The 19284-nt window shown below is 35.9% G+C and overlaps 1 protein-coding gene across 6 annotated transcripts in view; it reads left to right on the forward strand.

Moving 5' to 3' along the window:
• The window catches only part of rc3h2 (ring finger and CCCH-type domains 2), a 125668-nt gene extending 107276 nt beyond the window's left edge, over window positions 1-18392 (forward strand). For all 6 annotated transcript variants that reach the window (XM_072565720.1, XM_072565725.1, XM_072565724.1 and 3 more), the window contains exons 19-21: window positions 5683-5784; window positions 9088-9224; window positions 12865-18392. In XM_072565720.1, coding sequence (XP_072421821.1) covers window positions 5683-5784; window positions 9088-9224; window positions 12865-13063 — 438 coding nt within the window. In that variant the 3' untranslated portion in view covers window positions 13064-18392. The remainder of the gene's footprint in view (window positions 1-5682; window positions 5785-9087; window positions 9225-12864) is intronic.
• Window positions 18393-19284: the final 892 nt, after the last annotated feature.

Here is a 19284-nt window from a genome sequence, read left to right on the forward strand (position 1 = left end):
ATTTGTAGATAAAATATCTTTTAAACTCACTGCAATTCACATCACATTGTTACAGATGTATTTGTACTATTCATTAGGATTGGATATCATTGATGGCTTTTGGGTAATCATTAAAAGTCTGCATTATTACGGAAAAATGACATTGTTTTGATGAAGCTTTTTGTCTTGCACAAATCATCATTATTCATCAGACTTCACTAGTTAATTGTGACTGATAGTTAACTGCCAAGCTTTATTTAAATTTTGAACCAGCTAAGTTTCCTGTGGTCAAGGAAGGCCTTGAAAATAAACCAGAAAACGGCTGTCAGTTATTTTGTTGAACTTTTTTCAACTCAATGTGTGTTTCTATCCGGAAAGTACAGGATCCTGTCTATTAATGTATGCAGTTCCCAGTATACATAAGGTGCATCCATTTGCAAACCCCACTGACAATCCTAAGTTAGTTGTTAATGTAATGTTTCACATTCTTGTGAATTATTTAGTAAATGTAGTCTAAACGCAGAATCACATCTAATATTGGGCATTGGGTTTTATTGCCAATGGCTGGCTGAATATGGTTAGTATGTATCAAATCGAGCCTTGCTTATTGGAAGCAGCTAAAGGGGTATGTTGTTTGATACTATCCACCAGCCTTTGGGACATATGGCCTACATACCTCGCATTGCATTGGCACTGAAATTCAAATACTATATTATTCATTTGTTATGCTAGGCAAAATGTATTTTTGACTTAACCAGCATCTTGTTAATGGTGAGCACCAGTCATGTTGCTGTTATGTAGTCGCAGCATGCAACAGCTGGCTTCACCTGTTGATCAAGCATTTTATGATACCTAGCCCATCCAGTATAATCTGAGATCGACTGGACACTTCCTTGACCAAAAGTGATGGATTTGGGTCCATTCATGAGTTTGCGCATATAGCATGAGAAAGTATCTAATTGGAGTTGCCATTACCCCATAGGATGGCTTTGATGGGCCCTGTTGCAGCATCAAGATTACACCGTGAGCAAATGACTTGGGCTGTATTTGAGGTTGCCTATGCAGACAGTGGTATGAGCTTGGAAATGTAGGAATCAGAGCATATATATTGACTAGTGAAGATAAGTTTGCAGTAGACAATAATAACAAATCCCTTGGCTGATTTTCTAGCTAGGACATCAAGGAAAGTGAGCTCATTTTACTGTTGTATTTGAAAGGTGAGTTTCAGCTCAGGATGGAGCCCATTTGGGATTCCTAACTAACTGAGCACACAGTGAGATGTCCCGTCCCTTGAAAATTCAAGGCTAATCAGTTATAGCAAAACTCAATCTCAAAGTTTGACCAAGATGAGGCAATACTAGACAAATTTGTTTTTAGCATTTGCCGCTCTAGACAAATCACTTCTGTTTCACTGATCGCCCAAAACATAAGGAAAAAACAAGTGTAATTTGCATTGACGGAACAAGGAATTTGTGACTTATTGCTGAAGCAGTATGTTTATTTTTTAGGGGTTAACATTATATTGGCTTTGAAAGGACCGGCTTGTATTGGTGGAAAATATCCTTATCCTGTTCAGCTAAACATAAGTTTTGGTGATCATTTTGCTTTCTATACAGTTTGCCATCTGCTGACCATATGAGCTGCCAGTCTTGCTGTTGTCTGTACAGAGTAGGATTAGTTGTTGCTTGCCCATTACTTTTGGAGATGTTTATTATTGGTTACAATAACTTTCTGATACTGGCGTGCAGAAATTTTGTGATTGGTAGGTTTCTCCATTAGAAACATGGGAATAGAAAAAAAACTTGTTTGGCTCCTTGACCCTATTTGCTTCATATTCCTTGATATCCACTCTTAAAAAATCTATCAGTGTTCATCTTGATCTTCATTGAATCATAGACCACTACATTGCAGATAGAGGCCATTTGGCCCATTGAATGTGCACTGACACCCTGAATAGCATCCCACTCAAACTCCAAAACCTTGTATTTACCATGGAAGGTCCACCTAAGCTGTACATCCTTGGACAGTACAGGGCAATTCAGCAAAGGCAATCCACCTGACCTGCACACCTTTGACCTGTGGGAGGAAATCACAGCAGCTGGCGGAAACTCTGTACAGTCATTGGAAGAATGTGAAAACTCCACAAAGACAGTCACCCTGAGGTTAGAATCAAATCCAGGTTCCTGGCATTGTGAGGTAGCAGTGCTAAACACTGCAACTGTGCCAGTTCAGTTAGAGCAATTTCTGTAGTAGTTAAGGAAACTAAGCTAAGTCAAAGGGCTTGTAGACTTTACTCTTGATTGACCTGAATGGATTAGGTCATCTTTTTTTCTGGATTTCTCACACTTGATGGAATAGAATATCTATACCCAATTTCACATCCTTTTATCATTTTAAATGATTCACTTAGTTCACTCTTCATTCTTCTATACTTTAAGGAATGCCACCCCATGTCCATGTAACTCATTCTCATATTTTCGCCCTTTTGGAGCCAATATCATGCTGGTGAGTCTGTATTGTACCCTTTTCCAAGACTAATGTATTCTTCCAAAGTGTAATACTTAGAAAGGAACATTTGTATCCTGATGGAATCTGATCACTGTTCTGTACATCTAGACTGCAACTTTCTCTCCTCCCAAGTACCCATGTTATACCAAAATTCCTTTTAGTTTTTTCACTGATTATTTTTGTACCTGTACATTATCTTTTGGTAACTTTTGTACATAAACTTACAGTTCCAGTCTTCTCACCTTTTAAGCACCTGGTGAATCCTAAACATGGGATTGCGCAATGCGACAGGGCTAACCAATTACCTCCATGATGAAGGAGCCTCGAGATGACCATGATCACAGCACGATAGAATTTTATTTTTGCTTTGAGGGGGAGAAGTTGTACCAAGACTAATGTTTAAACCACATAAAGGTTAACCATGAGGTTGTGAAGGCAGAGTTGGCTAAGGTGACGTAGTGAAGTTGCAGAGACAAACTTTTAAGCAAGTGTTTAATAACTCTCCAATATATCCCATTTAAAATAAAGACTCGTTGAGAATGATCCATGGCTTAATAAGGAGTTTAAGGATGGTCTTAAATTGAAAGAAGATCACAAATCCGAGAAGGGTCGTGATGGGTCAATATATTGGACAGACTACAAACCATCTGAAAAAAAGGCTGAAAAATGATAAAGCCAAAAGGAATGAATGAAAGCTAGCCAGTAATATAAAGGCAGAAAGTAAGAGTTCCACACCTATTTGAACAGGTTTGAGGAATTGATGTGATGGAAAACAAAGAAACAGCGGATACTTTATATTTTATGTCTGTCTTCATGGTAGAAGTCTTGGGACAGTTTCCAAAGATACTTAAAGATCAAGAGTTGTTAGGGAGCAATGAACTTTAAACAATCACCATCACCAGGAAAAGGGAGCCTAAACTATTTGACAGTTCCCCAGGACTAGATGGCCTACATGTTAAGGTCTTTAAAATAAGTGGTAACATAGGTAATAGATACATTGGTTATAATTAGATTAGATTACTTAGTGTGGAAGCAGGCCCTTCGGCCCAACAAGTCCACACCGACCCACCGAAGCGCAACCCACCCAGACCCATTTCCCCACATTTACCCCTGCCCCAACACTACGGGTAATTTTACATGGTCAATTCACCTAATCTGCACATTTTTGGACTGTGGGAGGAAACCGGAGCACCCGGATGAAAACCACGCAGTCACTGGGAGAATGTGCAAACTCCACACAGTCAGTCGCCTGAAGTGGGAATTGAACCCGGGTCTCTGGTGCTGTGAGGCAGTAGTGCTAACCACTGTGCCACCATGCCGCCCGCTAATCTTCCAGAATTACTTTAGATTCCGAAACGGTCCTTGTGGATTATAAAATAACTAATGTTAACGCTCTTTTACTTAAATGTGGGAAACTACAGGCCAGCTAGCCTAATACCTTTCAAAGGAAAGATACTTGATGAGGCAGGCCCAAGTGTGACTTTGTGAAAGAAAATCATTTTTAACTAACCTTGAAGAGTCACCTATATTCATGATGGATAGTGGGAAATCAGTAGATATATATTACTTGGGTGGTTTGCAAAAAGAATTTGAAAGGTTTGTAAAAGATCGTTGCACAAAATAAGAGCACATGGAGGAGGGGATAATCTGTCAGTGTGGATAAAAGTTTGGCTAGTTAACAGCAAACAAAGTAAGTATAAATGGGTCAATCGTGTTGGCAAGCTGTCGCTAGTGGAGAGCCACAAGGATTAGTCCTCAACAGTTTGTTACACCTGTCCAGGCATAACAATCATTGTATGTTATTCAAATTTCCTAATGACACTAAATTGGATAGGAAAGTAAGAAAGAGGTGGAATTCTGCACAGGGTTAAGTGAGGTGGGAAAAAATTGGCAGAGTATAACACAGTCATGTGTGAACCTGTCAATGTTGACAAGAAAAATACAAAAACCGTACACTATTTAAATAAAGAAAAAGTAGTATGGAGGGATCTGGTTATCTTGCTAAATTAATCATGTAAAGTTCAATTGCAAGTATGAAAGTGATTTGGAATGCAAATAGTGTTTATTGCAAGGGGAATGGAATATAAAAATAGGGATGTTTTATGGTTGCAAAGTGCATTAGTGCACCATATCTGGAGTACTGAGTACAGTTTTGGTCTCCTTTATTTGGGAGAAAAAACATAATTATGTTAGAAAGAGTTCAGAGAAGGATCACTTAGCTAACTCATTCCTGAGGTGAAAGAGTTGTTTTATGAGGAAAGATTAAACAGGCTATGGAAGTTTAAAATTAGTAGTAATCTTATTAAAAGGTCTTGAGGTTACTAGATGGGGTGAATATCTGGAGGATGTTCCTTCCTGTAGAGATAATAAAACTAGAGAACATAATCTAATAATAAGAGGTCACCTTTTTAGGACAGATGAATTAAGGGCTGGTGCAGTTGAAAAGTGGAGATGAGACCACAGCCAGATCAAACAAGACCTTTATTGAATGGTGAAGCAGGCTTAAAGAACCAAATTACTTATTTCTGCTTCCAAATCCTACGTTTCAATGCTAAAATATACTTGGGTCTTTCTTAGATCCAAAGTAGATGACCTCCTCCTACTTGCCTGCATTTAACTCCACTTGCAAAGTTTGTTTTCGGTTTACAGAATCTTTGTCATTTCATAACTTTATCCTCTCATTTGAACTTTTGAATCCCCAAACTTTAGTCTTATACTTGCATGCTTGGATACAAAAATATTACTTGTTCTAGGTAATTTACAGGTATTGTGAAAAGCTAGGCTCTAAATAACTGCTCATTTTTCATAATATATTTATACTTTTACTGATATCTTTATTCCTTTAACAGATCATCTTGTGTTTGCTGTGTACTGTTGCTTTTAGAGCTGTCCCAGTCCACTGGATTTCCATTGTCCTTTGCTTTTTGTAAGCTGCCTCTTTCATTTTCGTAGTAAACCCCGTATGACTAACAATTCTCATTCAGCGACACTGTTATACATGATACCTCAGAAATTGGCACTATAATGCTACCTTTAATTTGTGTTTGATTGTTTGACTGCATGTCAGTCTACAAGAATAATAGTATGTTATACAGATTGGTACAATCTAACACTTTGTTCTTAGCTATCCTGTTCTTTCAGAAAGGGATTTTAATTTATTTGCAATCGTAAATTCTATCATTTGTTCATCAATAGAGGGAATTTTCAGAAGTTTCTGCAGATGCAAGATCTGATAGAGATATAGAACTGGAGCTTTCTGCTTTAGATACTGATGCCGAACAAGATGAGGGAATAGAGGTATGGATTTGTACTCTGTCTCTATTTTAAAGATATGATCACCTGCTCGAGATTATGAATGAATCTTAACTTCACAGTTGGCAAGTGGAAAGCACGTACTGTGATTTAAAGCATATTTTGCAAGAGTCAATGCCATTTATTTTCTGAGAATTATTTTCTCGATGAAACAGCATTAGGACAATCCTGATTCATTTTTCTAAATATAGTTTCAACTATCTTAGAAAGAATAATATGCTGTTTGCTACATCTGTCCTTAATTCAGATAGTAAAGTAATTTTCCTTTGTTCCCACAAGTTTGAAATACTGTGCCTCTCAAGCAGTCTGTTTTTATCTTAACAGAATGTGATTTTGACAATGAATAGCAAGTAATGCACATGCATGATTTATTATGTGGATATATATTACAATGAATGCATCTGAAGCTTACAACCTTTTTTAACACGTACAAGTAAAAACTACAGTGAATATTACTGCATAATCCAACATATTAACCACTAAATGACTATTTGTTAATCCAAATTTTTGCAGATAAAATTTTGGAATAGTCAATTAAAAGTGAGTTATTGATGCTAGTATTGGGTAGGTGATCTCACACCTGTGGATTCTTAATGTGAATATGTGTGCTCTAGCTTTTTAGTAATTTTGTTGGTAACATTGCAAGGAGAAAACAAAATTAGTGGTTATTTTCTGAAGTGTGCGCTGTCCACCATGGGCTGGATTTTATGCTCCACTACTGAGCGATTTGAAAGCAGAGAGCCTTATAGCATCCAATGGGTGGCCTTCTCACTGCCTACTTGCTGATTTGTCAAAAACATTGCAGGACAGGGAGTTGTTATTACAGCCTACCATTTACTTTTTCAAAGCCATTCCACTCAATGAGTTAATGATCATTTCAGGGCTTCATCCTGTATTCACTGGTATTTTACCCATAGGAGGTGGAGAACCATTTCACACATAAAGCCCCACAAATTTAGCTATATGAGCTGTTTTAGCTGACAGCTGTCTTAGGTGTGACTTTCTCTCCCAACAGGATGATATTGTTGTTTTAAAGCAATTAATTTTGTTCTTGGGCATTATGCCACTGACCCTTTTTACCAGAGTTTGATAGGTGGGAGGGGAGCAGTAATAATGGTGCCCTGTAAGGTTCAGCCCCATATTGTTGTGGTCAGCTCAACCAATTGGAAAACAAACTGTAACTCCTTTTGAAGATGAGCAACTCTAACGGGAACTTCAGGAAAAGAACAATTAGCATTCAAAAGCAGTCAGGCTGAAGAGTAGGGCAGATCTGGAGCAAGTCCCTTTCCCTGTCCAAGTCAACATTTATTCAGTACTGTTCACAAGTTCTGGTTTTCATCTAGAAGCTACACAAAATTTATGCAAAAAGGAAAAGGGAACAAATCCCAGCTAACTTACTGCTGGACACGTCAGATCCCCGAACGAAATCCAGCTGGATAGATAATCTGTTTGTTTATTTCGCACAGTACTCATACACTGAAATATAAGCTCTCCTTTAACAATAATAGACATTTATTACACAAAAATAAAAACAAGCCATCTTTTTATAAAATATAGTTTGAAGGCTCTTAAAGAAAATTCTTATCTATTCCCCATCACCATCACTTTATAGCATTTCAAGTCTTGGAAGCTCACCCTTCTATGTCAAATCTTTAGGTTTGACTTAACTGCATCTGCCCAGTTCTATCCTATGAACTATGAAGTCTTCTTAAAACTCTTAAATATTCTTAAAGCAGCAAGCTTATGATTTTCTCAGTCTTTTAATAAGTTTCTGATTTCTAACCAAATGCTTCTCGTTTGAAAGTTTCACAAGCTAAACTTTTTACATTGTTAACTGTCCGATACTCCCTTCTAGGAGATAAACCATTTTTGTTTCTAACCCCAATCAGGTCTCCTCCAAAACTGCCCTAAAACTATTCAGTCTCTGGGATTTTTCTAAACTAAAATCCATCCTTGATTACCCTAAATCTAAAAGTAACTTCAAGCTTTCAATTTCTTCTACTTTCTGTAAATACCATAATATAAACAATCTTCCGTTAGCACTCCAGGATACTTTGCGTCGTCTGCACTCTAACATTCTGGATAGGTCACAATTCGAGAAGAACACTTCTAAAAATTTTAAAAACCACTTTGCAAAAGTAGCCAGCACCATTACGCCACAGGTTTAAAACCTACACTGTAATGATACTTGACACATTTTATCATGCAAAGCTCTGGGTTGTATGGTGTTGAATATTTGGTAATAAACATGATGTATGCTATATCTCTGTGCTTAATAAGTTTCTGGCTACAATGGGATATAGTATGCTGAACACTGACATAAATTAAACTATAATATATACTATTATAGAATCAATTTCCTGCGCTGAAATACAGGCATAAAACTTAATTAGTGTCAATGCCCTATCTACTAATTATAAATTAATTACTTTATAGTAACCAAGAAATTCAGTGAACATAAATGTGTATAAGGTCCCATGATGTGCAAGTCTGTGCAAGTTAAATGAAATTCTGATATGTTTAATAGCCTTAATTTAGGAACTGAAGGAGACCACCCCTGTAAACAACAGTCTTAATTTTTTATCTGAATACATTTTTCATATGTTAAACCATGGAATTTAATACTTGAATAGGATCATTCGTACTCGCTGATACTTCAATTCCAGTTGTATCAATTTAACCAGTTCCTTTTGAGAGAATGTATGTGATGTAGCCTTGAACCTTGCACAAGCTTTGCCAATGATTATCATTTATATTTCTAGTACTTCATTTACTTAATCCTACTCATTGTCATATCATGGATGCTGAAACAGCACTTCCGGAAATCTTTCAACAAACAGTTGATGAGATGTCCGAGTGTAACAGGTTAAATGATGGAGATTGACCAAGAAAGTAATTAGGGGTATAGAAATAAATAGTGATCTGAAATCCAGCAGTATCAGATGCATGATCCTTTTTTTAAGGAGTCAGCTTAGTCACCTTGGCTCATATATCACCATTGGAAGTTGCTCAGGATTTCAATTTATTTTACTCCTGGTCACCTTCTATCAGGAAAGAGGGGTTAGCTTGTTCATGAAAACTGGAGAGCTAACTGGTAGAAGCTATCCACAACTCAATTTTTCAGAATTTGCAGGAAGTGCTGCAACATGTTCTGAAAGTTTGTGAGGCAGAGTTGGGAGCAATTTTGTTTGCACAAAACATTTGAGCTACAATGGGTCGTAAAATGTATACATTCAGTGATATTATTAATACGACACATTAAATGCAATTTTGCTTTGGTTCATACAGGATGCCCTGGATTTGGATATTGGCTCCCAAAGTGATCTGACCAATGAAATAATGTCTGAAAATGGTCATAACCATAAGCACCAGGGTCAAGAGCAGGAGGAGCAGGGACGGAGAATTGCAGAGCAAATTGCTATCACGTATGTGTCAAAATTATATGGTTGAAGAATATTATGGTTTTGATCGTTTTTTTTTAAATATCCCTTGAATGTTAGATTTGTAAATCTTGTTGTGCAGATGAAGTTAAAGGAAAAAAAAATTGCAGACAGTTTAAAAAATATGCAAGAACAGCAAAGTCATATAATAGATATATTATTTCAAGATGCTCTAAAATAAAGGGAATGCATGTCGTCAGCATAGTGCATTTTTGGAAAGCATTCAGAACTTTTCAGATTATTGTGTAATTTAGATTGGAAAGGAAAGAAGCATTTGCCTGACTTTAGTTCTGTTAAATCAAATGGAATAAATAACTAAGCAGGAAGTAACTGTGAAAGAGTGGCCATTGCACCAATACTTTAAATATCAAAATAAAAAGGGAAATGAATAGTTAAAGCTAAAAGTTCAGTCAGATTAAAAGACATCTAGTCTAAACTACCTGGGTGGGAAAGTGAGCAAAACCAGTCAGCAGAACAGCAGTGTGAAATCTTAATGAGCAAGTACTTGTATCCTGCTTTACAGTGAAAGAGAGGTAAATCAATCCCATGGGTAAATGAATTTGAATTGAAACAAGCTTAAATGGAATAAATATAATAAATTGAGGCTAACTATACTAATGAAAGTCATGATAGGAAATGATGGTATCAAGGTAATAAAAGAAACTGAAAAATGATAATGAAAAATGTTATCATGAAGAGGAAAAAGCAATGTTTAAGCATATTAAACGTAAAAATAATTAACAAGCACAGAATTGTTTAGGGATGAAAAAGAAGTCTAAATTGAATAATATAGCAATATTAATTATTTTGTCAAGTTTTCCAAATATCAGAAGTGTAAATATTAACGAGCAGTTGTTCAAAATAATAGTCATACAGCATGAAAACAGATCCTTCGGTCAACCAGTCCCTACCCACCGTAATCCCAAACTAAATTAGTCCCACCTGTCTGTGCTTGCCCCATATCCCTCCAAACATATCCTATTCGTGTACTCATCTAAATGTCTTAAATATTGTAACTGTAGCCACATCCACCACTTCCTCTGGAAGTTCATACTAGACACAAACCACTGTCCATTTAAACTAAATTGCCTCACCTGTCTTTTTAAAATCTTTCTCCTCTCACCTTTAAGATATGCTCCCTAGTCTTGAAATCCCCTAGGGTAAAGACACCTGCCATTCACCTTATCTATATTCTTCATTTATTAATAAACCTCTACGAGATCACCTCTCAACCTCCAACACTCCTGTGAAAAAATCATGGCTTATCTAGCCTCTCCTTATAACTCAAACCCTCCATTCCTGGCAACATCCTACTAAATCTCTTTTTGAACCCTTTCCAGCTTAATAATATCCTTTCAGTAAAACACACTGACCAGAACTGGATGCAGTACTCCAGAAGAGGCTTTACCAACAACCTGTACAATCTCAACACGATGTTCTAACTCTTATGTTTAAAGGTCTGGACAAAAAAGGCAAGCATATGAAATGACTTCTTCAAAAAATTATTTACTTGGAACTCCTAGGTCTTTCTGTTACACAACACTGCCCAAGGCCCTACTTTTAAATGTATACATCGTGTCTTTGTTTTACCAAAATGTTAATGCGTGTCATTTATCCAAATTAAACTCCATTTGTCATTCTTCAGCCCATTGACCCAATTGACCAAGATCTCTTTGTAATCTTAAATACCTGTCTTCACTGTCCACTGTACTACCAACCTGTGTCATCTACAAACTTAGTAACCATGCCTTCTACATTTGTCATCCATGTCATTTATATAAATTACAAACAAAAGTTGATCCAAAATCGATCCCTGTGGAAAATCGCTGGTTACAGGTCTCCAGTCTGATAAAAGCCCTCCACCATCACTCTGTCTCATGTCATTAAGCCAATTTTGTCTCGAAATGGCAAGCTAACCCTGAATCCCATGTAATGTTAGAACACATGAATTTTACCACTGAACCAAGGCTGACACGTAATGCTAAATGGAGCAAATCACTTGAGTTCTGAATTTAATATTTAATCTTTAAATTTAAACTGACATTTATTTGTACTGCTCAGATATGTTTAAGTCCTAGGTCCAAAAATTCTATTTACTCTTTCTATTTTGTGGATTCACTAAGTACAGAAGTTTGCTCATGAAAAGAATTGTTGATAGTAATATGCCATTAAATGGCCAGCAATGGCAGAGAATGTTGATTTGAAGTGAGACCCTGTACAGTAACTGCCTTTTCTTGCTGGAAAAGGTTTAGCAGAATCAATATAGGATGTAGCAGTGTGTAAATTTACTTTAGCATAGCTCTGTTCTAGGGGAGAGAGTCTAATGTCCAGGAAAACTTCATTCATGTTTTTTAAATTGAAAAATGTGTGATTCTGCTGATAACTGTTTAATTATGTTAGGATAGCTGATTTTAAGAGGAGATTCCTAGAAAACAATTTGGACAGTATATTTGATAGTGTTCAGCAGCCAACACTATGTTTAATTAACACATGAATTATGTATGATGCGACTTAAGAAATTTGATCTTCCTTTGTAGAAGAGGACACTTCAGCCAATTCTCAGACTCTGGTTTACACTTGTGACCTTCCATGAGTGTGCTCTGTCTCCTTTTAGGGCATTTGTGGAAAGTAATGTGTAGCATCTACAAAGGAAGATGAAACTTGGCAGGTTTAACAGCTTGAATCTACTTCCTCGTACCCAGTTTACAGATAAGACAGAATCTTCTCTTCCTCCAATCCAATTTGCCTTATACACCTGAGCCAAACTGACCAGTCTTCAGACACGACTAAAGCCAACTATAGGGCTATCTCCTTTGAAGACCTGACTAGCCCCCAACCCTATAAAACCTAACAACTGGACTACCGATGAGAGCCAACTTGATGATCTCATTGAATCAAACTGGCTTGTCTAGCCCCCAGCCCAATAAAATCTCTCAACCCAACAGGACTGGGGTTGATTTCCTTGAAGCACAGGAGACTGAGGTGGTTTATGATTTGAGATGTGTAAAATTAAGGGGGGTATCTGGAAAGAAATGTTTCCCTTGGTTGGAGGAATCAATGACCAGAGGGTATAGATATCAGATAAGAGGCAGGAGATTGAGGAAATCTAAGGGAAAAAATGTTTTCCCAGAGGTTGGTGGGAATCTGGAACTCATGGCATGTAAAGCTGGCAGAGGCACAAATCCTCAAAACATTTAAGAAGTATTTACATGTGTACTTGTGATCCCAAGGCTTATGGGCCAAGTGCTAGAAATGTGATAAGAATAATTAGGTGCTTATTTTTGACTTGAAAAGACTTGATGGGCCAAAAAACCTTTTTCAGTGCTGTAGTCTTTTATGATTATGACCATTAGTAGCAAGGCCATAAGATATAGGAGCAGTATTAGGCCATTCAGTCCATCAAGTCTGCTCCGCCATTCAATGAGATCATGGCTGATGTGATCATCCTCAACTCTGCAAAGACTTAGTTTTACGTGATTTGTCTGCCAGGTGTTGAATAGGGGGCCAAGTATATAGCGACATGAAATCAATTAATTTAAAAGATATAGGATAACTTAATGAAAACATTGTTGAAACTAATTTGACTATCTTAACAGCCATTTTATGTAATTCTCTTTCTATCAAGAGAGGAACAGAAGATGATACCGATAACTCCTGGCTTTAACCAGCCCACAACTGCCTCTGTTGGCTACGTCACCTCCCCGCCTGTGACTGCTTCCTTCAACATTAGTAATTTAGTCCTGAAAACAGCTGCAGTCAAGTTGTCAGAAGATAAAGACATGAAACCTGCAACTAATGGCGAGACTCTAGTCAATGGAAGCTGAAATGTTTTGTGCTTGCACCAACATTTAAAAGCAATTGATTTTGCTTTCTTTATTATATAATATAATATATAACACATGAATTTGTATATATGTGTGTATGTTATATTATGTATTTTTTTAAAAGAACAATATGGGGGCACCAAATTCCTGTGGACATTTTTGATACTACAAAAGCCCTCCTGAATTAATCATTTTGACAAATAAATTAACTTTAGTCAGATAACAAATTCAAATTCCCAGTGAATCTTGGAATTTGGACATCATTCTACTAAATGCTTTAAAGCAGTCTTTTATGAGTCTGTTGTGAGCCGGTGCAGTAACTTAGCCATTCTTATTCACAATGGCTAATGTAGAACGTAAACAACTCGGTTGTTAACCAGCAGAGCCTTGCAGTAATACATCTGGTGAAAGCTAACTATGACTTTACCTCCTCTTCTATTTCTTTAATATATATTTTTGTGTACAATTCACACAAAATTGTAAGAAGATAATGGCTTGGAAAACTGTATTTTCGAGCTGTTATGGTAAGATTTAGTTTCATAATATTGTTGCACTTTTCATAGGAAACTTGTTTTGTTAAATGGTGGAAGGAATGTACTTTTCACTTTTTAAAAAAATGCATAATTAGAGTTTCAAAATACAGTTTACCAATAGATTCCATAGCAAATATGGTAAAATAAGATGGAAAAATTGGAAAATACCTTTAGTTATCTGTTTAAACAAATATATAAAGCAAACATTAAGTGGGGTGGAATCACGGAAACATTGTGACATTGCCACTTATTATCTACCAAGGTGTGCCTCAGGAAAATAAAATGAAATTATCCTGCCAGATTGATCATTTGGTTAAGATGACCTATTAACAGAAAATTGTGGAAATACTTAGGTCAGGCAGCAACTGTGGAAGAGAAAGTCACTAACTTGAAACGTTATTCTGTTTTTCTTTCCACAAATGCTTCCTGATCCGATTAAGTATTTCCAACATTTTCAATTTATAATTCAGATTTCGAGAGTTCACAGATTTTTCTTTTGGTTAGCATGGCAGCATGTTTTCACTTTCTTTGCTCCAATAATCACACAGGCTAATCAGCAACTTTTGTGTAAAATCAGTTCATTCGTCCCCTGAAGAATTTCTGTCAGTTTTGATGCATCTTGGATAAACATTTAGCTGATAGCATTCTGATATTGATGGATTTGTAGCATCAAGGAACTGCATCATTGCCTATTTTGTTGAGCAGGTAATAATGAGAAGAAGCAGGTACAGAATATTTAAAAAAGAGACTAACTGCCTTCTATCCACCCCCAAACACCAAAGACAAAAATTCCCAAATATGTAGCTAAAATTTGAACACTTGCTTCAAAAAATGCCTTGTCTTATCATTAAATCTTAGATTATTGGTAAAGATTTTAATTAGATTTTGAAGTATGTAAGATAGTGAAATGTTTTTTAATGGCAATAAACTTGTCACCCTAAATTACATGAATGTGTTATGCTAATTGGTTTACATAAAATGCTGCTTTGATCATAGCTGTGTTCAAAATATTTGGCTGTTTTGAGGTTTCAGATTTTTATTTGCTATTCTATTTGCTGTATATAAAGTACAGAATGAAAACTGTATTTTGGAACTCCTGCATTGTGTGGTGTTTGCACTGAATGATAAACCAGTTTCTGCTGGTCTCTTGTTTTTCATCCTCTCTATTTAAAGAATTTCTGACTGTTTCTTTGTATTTACTGCAACATATAATGTTCGTCCATTATGCAGCAAGAGCCCAAAAGTACTGTAATAAATTTGAACAATCCAAAGTCACATCTGACAGTCCAGTTTAAAACAGCCGTCTTCAATTTAATCAGACACAAGGAAATGCCAAGAATATCAGTAGTTTTTTTTGATATAAATACTAATGGTCATAATCATGGTGATGCTTTCTAGTTAATTTAAGGTACAATTTAAGTTTGCCATTGCACGCATGTTTAATGTACTCTGGGAGACTGGTAGATTGACTTATAAAGTAGTTAGGCACCATTGACAGTAAAAGTATTTAAAAATTGTTTACAAAAATCTATGATTGTGATACTTATGGATATTGTTTATTTTAACTGTGTAACCTTTTCTCAATTTTACATAAGAGAAATTGAAGGCTAAGCTTTGTGGCTCTTCATTATTTACAACTCATTTCCCTTTGTGAAGTTTCTGAGTTGGCCTTTTTGGGAATTATAGTAGGAGCTTTGTTTTCATAGCTTAGACCAACAGTCAGAGGAGTAATGATGCATCCATTCATAAAAAACAGATTAAAAGTTTAACTGTCTTAGTCTATACTAATAACATTCTGTTGATTCCCAAGCTTGTTTTCAGCTTGCTTATTTTATAATGGGTGGTGTTTTGGATCAAACATTGCAAATTAATAGAATTGTAATAATAATTCCCTTTTTTAAAGCAAGACACTGTTGCATGCATGTAATTTCTGCTATGTAGGTATGCCATTTACGAGTACCCTATGGTTAACAGTACCCTCCAGTCTCTATCTCTATGGTCCTACTGTTTTAATTTTGCATTTTTTTATGTTTTGATGACTTCTGTGAAGTTGATTGTTCTGAAAATCGTACTGGGATATTTTAAACCAAGCACGACTTTCACCAGGTAGCTGCAAAGGAGGTGTTCTGCTGGTAAACAACTTCTGCAAGATCATGTTATTGGTCGTCTGAGTTGTTAAACTGATACACAATACCACAACAAAGTGTCAGAGTTTTTAAAACAGTTTTGTGCACTTCCCTGAGGGTTGAACATTTTTTTCCTGGAGGATATTTGCACAGAGTGATAAGGCAGTTTGCTGCTTGATGTTTATAATTGCATTAGGCAGTATCATGAAATCTCTTCCTATTTATAATAGGATTTATTTAGGTTTTTGTAATGAAGGAGTGATATTGTACATTTAAAATTTTGTGGGCCTCCTACTCAGTATCATATACCGAAGCTTATAGTTACTGAGATCTATGCACCTATTGTAGTCTGAAGTTATCAGTCTTTGTGTGTTTACATGGTCTTTAGTCTATATCTCTGAACTTGTACACATTGAAACCTTTTTAAAATCTGGATACTGGTATTGACAGCCACTAGTAAGCAACCTAAAGCTAAACTGACTGAAGACCATTTTACAAACTCTTCTTTTGCAGTAATTTAATTTTCAACCAAAGCTGCTCTTAATAATATAGATTCAGAGTAAACCAAAACATGCACCAATGCTTTAGGCACATGGTGTTAGACATTAAAGTAAGTAGCATAGGAACAATATTTAATGTAAATTTTATGTAAAAGTACATAATGTTTTCAAATGATGTGTACTGTAGTTTCCATTTAAAATTTCTGGTTTTATTTCGGCTTTCCGATTGCATTATTAATAACCTGGAAGACTTTAAAGATTTCCACAATTCAAATATTCAATAATCACAAGAGTTGCACACAGTTCTGATTATTGCTTATGAATGTGTTAATTATAAATGGAAGTTGCTGTATTGCTGTAACAAATGAATGCCTATTTGAGCATATCTATTTTTCACAAATCATAACATTTATGAGTGTCCAGTGCTTTTCTTGTTGGCCACGCAACAAGCGAGCATAGGTATTTGGAAAAAAAAAGAGTCAAACTCAAGTCCCTAACAGATTTTAAAGTAGGAACAGGGGTTTTCTTATCCTTGCATGAGTTACATTGATCCATACCCTGCAAAGATTACCAAGCTTTGGAACAAAACCATCAGACTGGAATATAGAATATTTCAAAAGAAATTGTACATTGGGTGCTGCTGCAGTACTTATTCCCTGCCACTGTGGGGTCTCAGTGAATTGTATATAATTGCTTTCTCCCTCTAGTGGTAGAAAATAGGCCCTGTGAATCAAATTTTAGAGACAAGAGGCCCCATCAACTAATTTTCAGAAATAACCCATACTACCCTGTCCCCCCAAAAACGTTAAAAAATCCTTTGAGATATATTTATTGATGTCTGAATTAAGGAAAATAAATTATAACTTTAACTTTCTTGAGGGTGTTACATGCTATTTGAACATGACCAAGATATTTTAGGAGCCTAGGAGTATCAGAATAACCCTCCGAAAATAGAATGCAGCCCTCGGGGAAATGACCGCCCTCTGTGCTACAAATCTACAAATAGCATCTTCAGTGCTTTCTGAGGGTGAATATATATTACATAAATTAATCTTGTGTATGTACCTTTTTATTTTAAAATTGCATTCTTTAAAACAAATACTTGGTTGTGCTCTGCTAGAGTGGTATTGGGGAAACTGGTTGCTTTTTTTTAACAACTGATGCACGTTAATGGTAACGTATCATCATTTTGAGAATCAGTCAACTTTTATTTTAAACATTTAAATGGAATCCATTCCTGTGCAGTTCTGCTGCATGGGCCCAAGATGCATTACATCAGAATTAGGTCACCTGCACATATTCCATAAACCCATCCAGTGAAGGCCTCAGTTAATCAAAGGCATGGAAATGCATGCAATTCCTTAGCTGGGCAAGAGAAATACATTATACTGTAGTTGTGATACAACACACATGTGGTTCTTATTTGTACTACACATGCCCACTGTACAGCCACTTGAAGCGTTGTGATTAGCTTGCAGCGTTTGCTGTCTGCATTTATGCCGTTTTGCATATTCTTTTCCCTGAAAGTTAGGAAAAAAATGTTTGCTGCAAAAATAAAATCCTTAGAAAAATTGCTTAGCTGGAAAAGTTGGGAAAAGAGGCCTGTTTTGTCAATTGTACAACAGATTGTGGAGCTCAAGTGTGAATATTTTACGTCTGTATTAGACATTTTCTTTGCAAATCTATTGTTCGATTGAAATGTAAATGAAATTAAAGATGGTACACATCCGTCATGTATAAAGGAGGCACCATCAATAAGATGGATTTAATGGTCATTTTTACTACACCTACTTGGCTTATATTTAAAATGTATAATTTTTTTAAAGTGCTCTGTTAATTAAATAGGGAATAAGTTCTATTCCATTTGTTAATTTCAATTTGACTTCCAAATTGTTGGTAATCTGTTACCTTTTGTTTTAGGAGTAGGTTGGAATATGAATGCTAGGCCATTTAGGTCTGTATTGATTAGTTTTGTGATACTGAATAGCAAAGGTTTAATTCTTTGTGTACAAAACCTTGTTTGCTGTAGCACTGAATTGAAGAGCTAATAGCTTGGGCTGTACACTAGAATAGAGTATCATGAATTTCGGTGTTTGAAAGATGATTGGGACAGTTGCAGTACTTGAAATGTATTTGCATGCATAACAATAAAGTTATTTGTCAATTAAAATTTTCCTTTATTGCTAATCGTTCCTCTGGAAATGAGCATTTTGTGAAATGGGCTTTAACTTGGTTGGGAGGACGTTTGTGTGTAAATGTGTTTGGAATATATTGGAACAGAATTCAAGACATTAGGAAATGGTCAATGCAACTGCAGTACTCCAATTCATTAAAGAAAACATTTTTTTTTTAAAATTAGTTTTGTCATTTAAGTGTTGTATTTTAAAAATGAACTATATTTGATATCTGGCAGCAGCAGCCATTTTTGGGGACCATCTAACAACTGATGATATCTAGAATTTATTGCTTACCATAAATGATAGCTGCATAGGATACCGATTCAAAGGTTCATTCAACCATAAAGTTCAAGTTGTTTATGCATGTTGTTTGAACTATTCTGCTACTTTTATTTCCAATTTGTACCTTTTCTTATTTTTAGGTGATAGTTCTATCATGGATTCACATGTGATTTTTAACCCATGAAAGTATTACATTACTGGGGTTAGTATTCACTGAAAACTGTAAATTATAGATACTTTGGAGATTCAACACGCTGCTTTTTTTGGCAGGTTTTCAAAAAGTTTTCTTCCCATATAATAACTAATCAAATACGCAATTTTTCACTTGGTATGTATCGTAGCAGCAAACGCACCCCATACCGGGTTAAGAGCCATACAAATATTGAATCCCAGAGAGGTTAGTTCTTGGCTACAACTGGTGCTGGATAAAAAGATTTTTTTTTCCACAAGGCTGTTGACACCTTTACAGTGATTAATATACATTATTTCCGTACAAAATGATTTTGTGTATGAAGGCTTCTCAGCTATAATTGTAGTTTGAGTGATTTGGAATATTTTGCCAGAAGTTATTTGGATCTGGGTAAGTGCTTATTTGTACAGGTT

Source organism: Chiloscyllium punctatum, chromosome 49 (assembly GCF_047496795.1).
Source record: "Chiloscyllium punctatum isolate Juve2018m chromosome 49, sChiPun1.3, whole genome shotgun sequence".
In the NCBI taxonomy this organism is placed as follows: domain Eukaryota; kingdom Metazoa; phylum Chordata; class Chondrichthyes; order Orectolobiformes; family Hemiscylliidae; genus Chiloscyllium; species Chiloscyllium punctatum.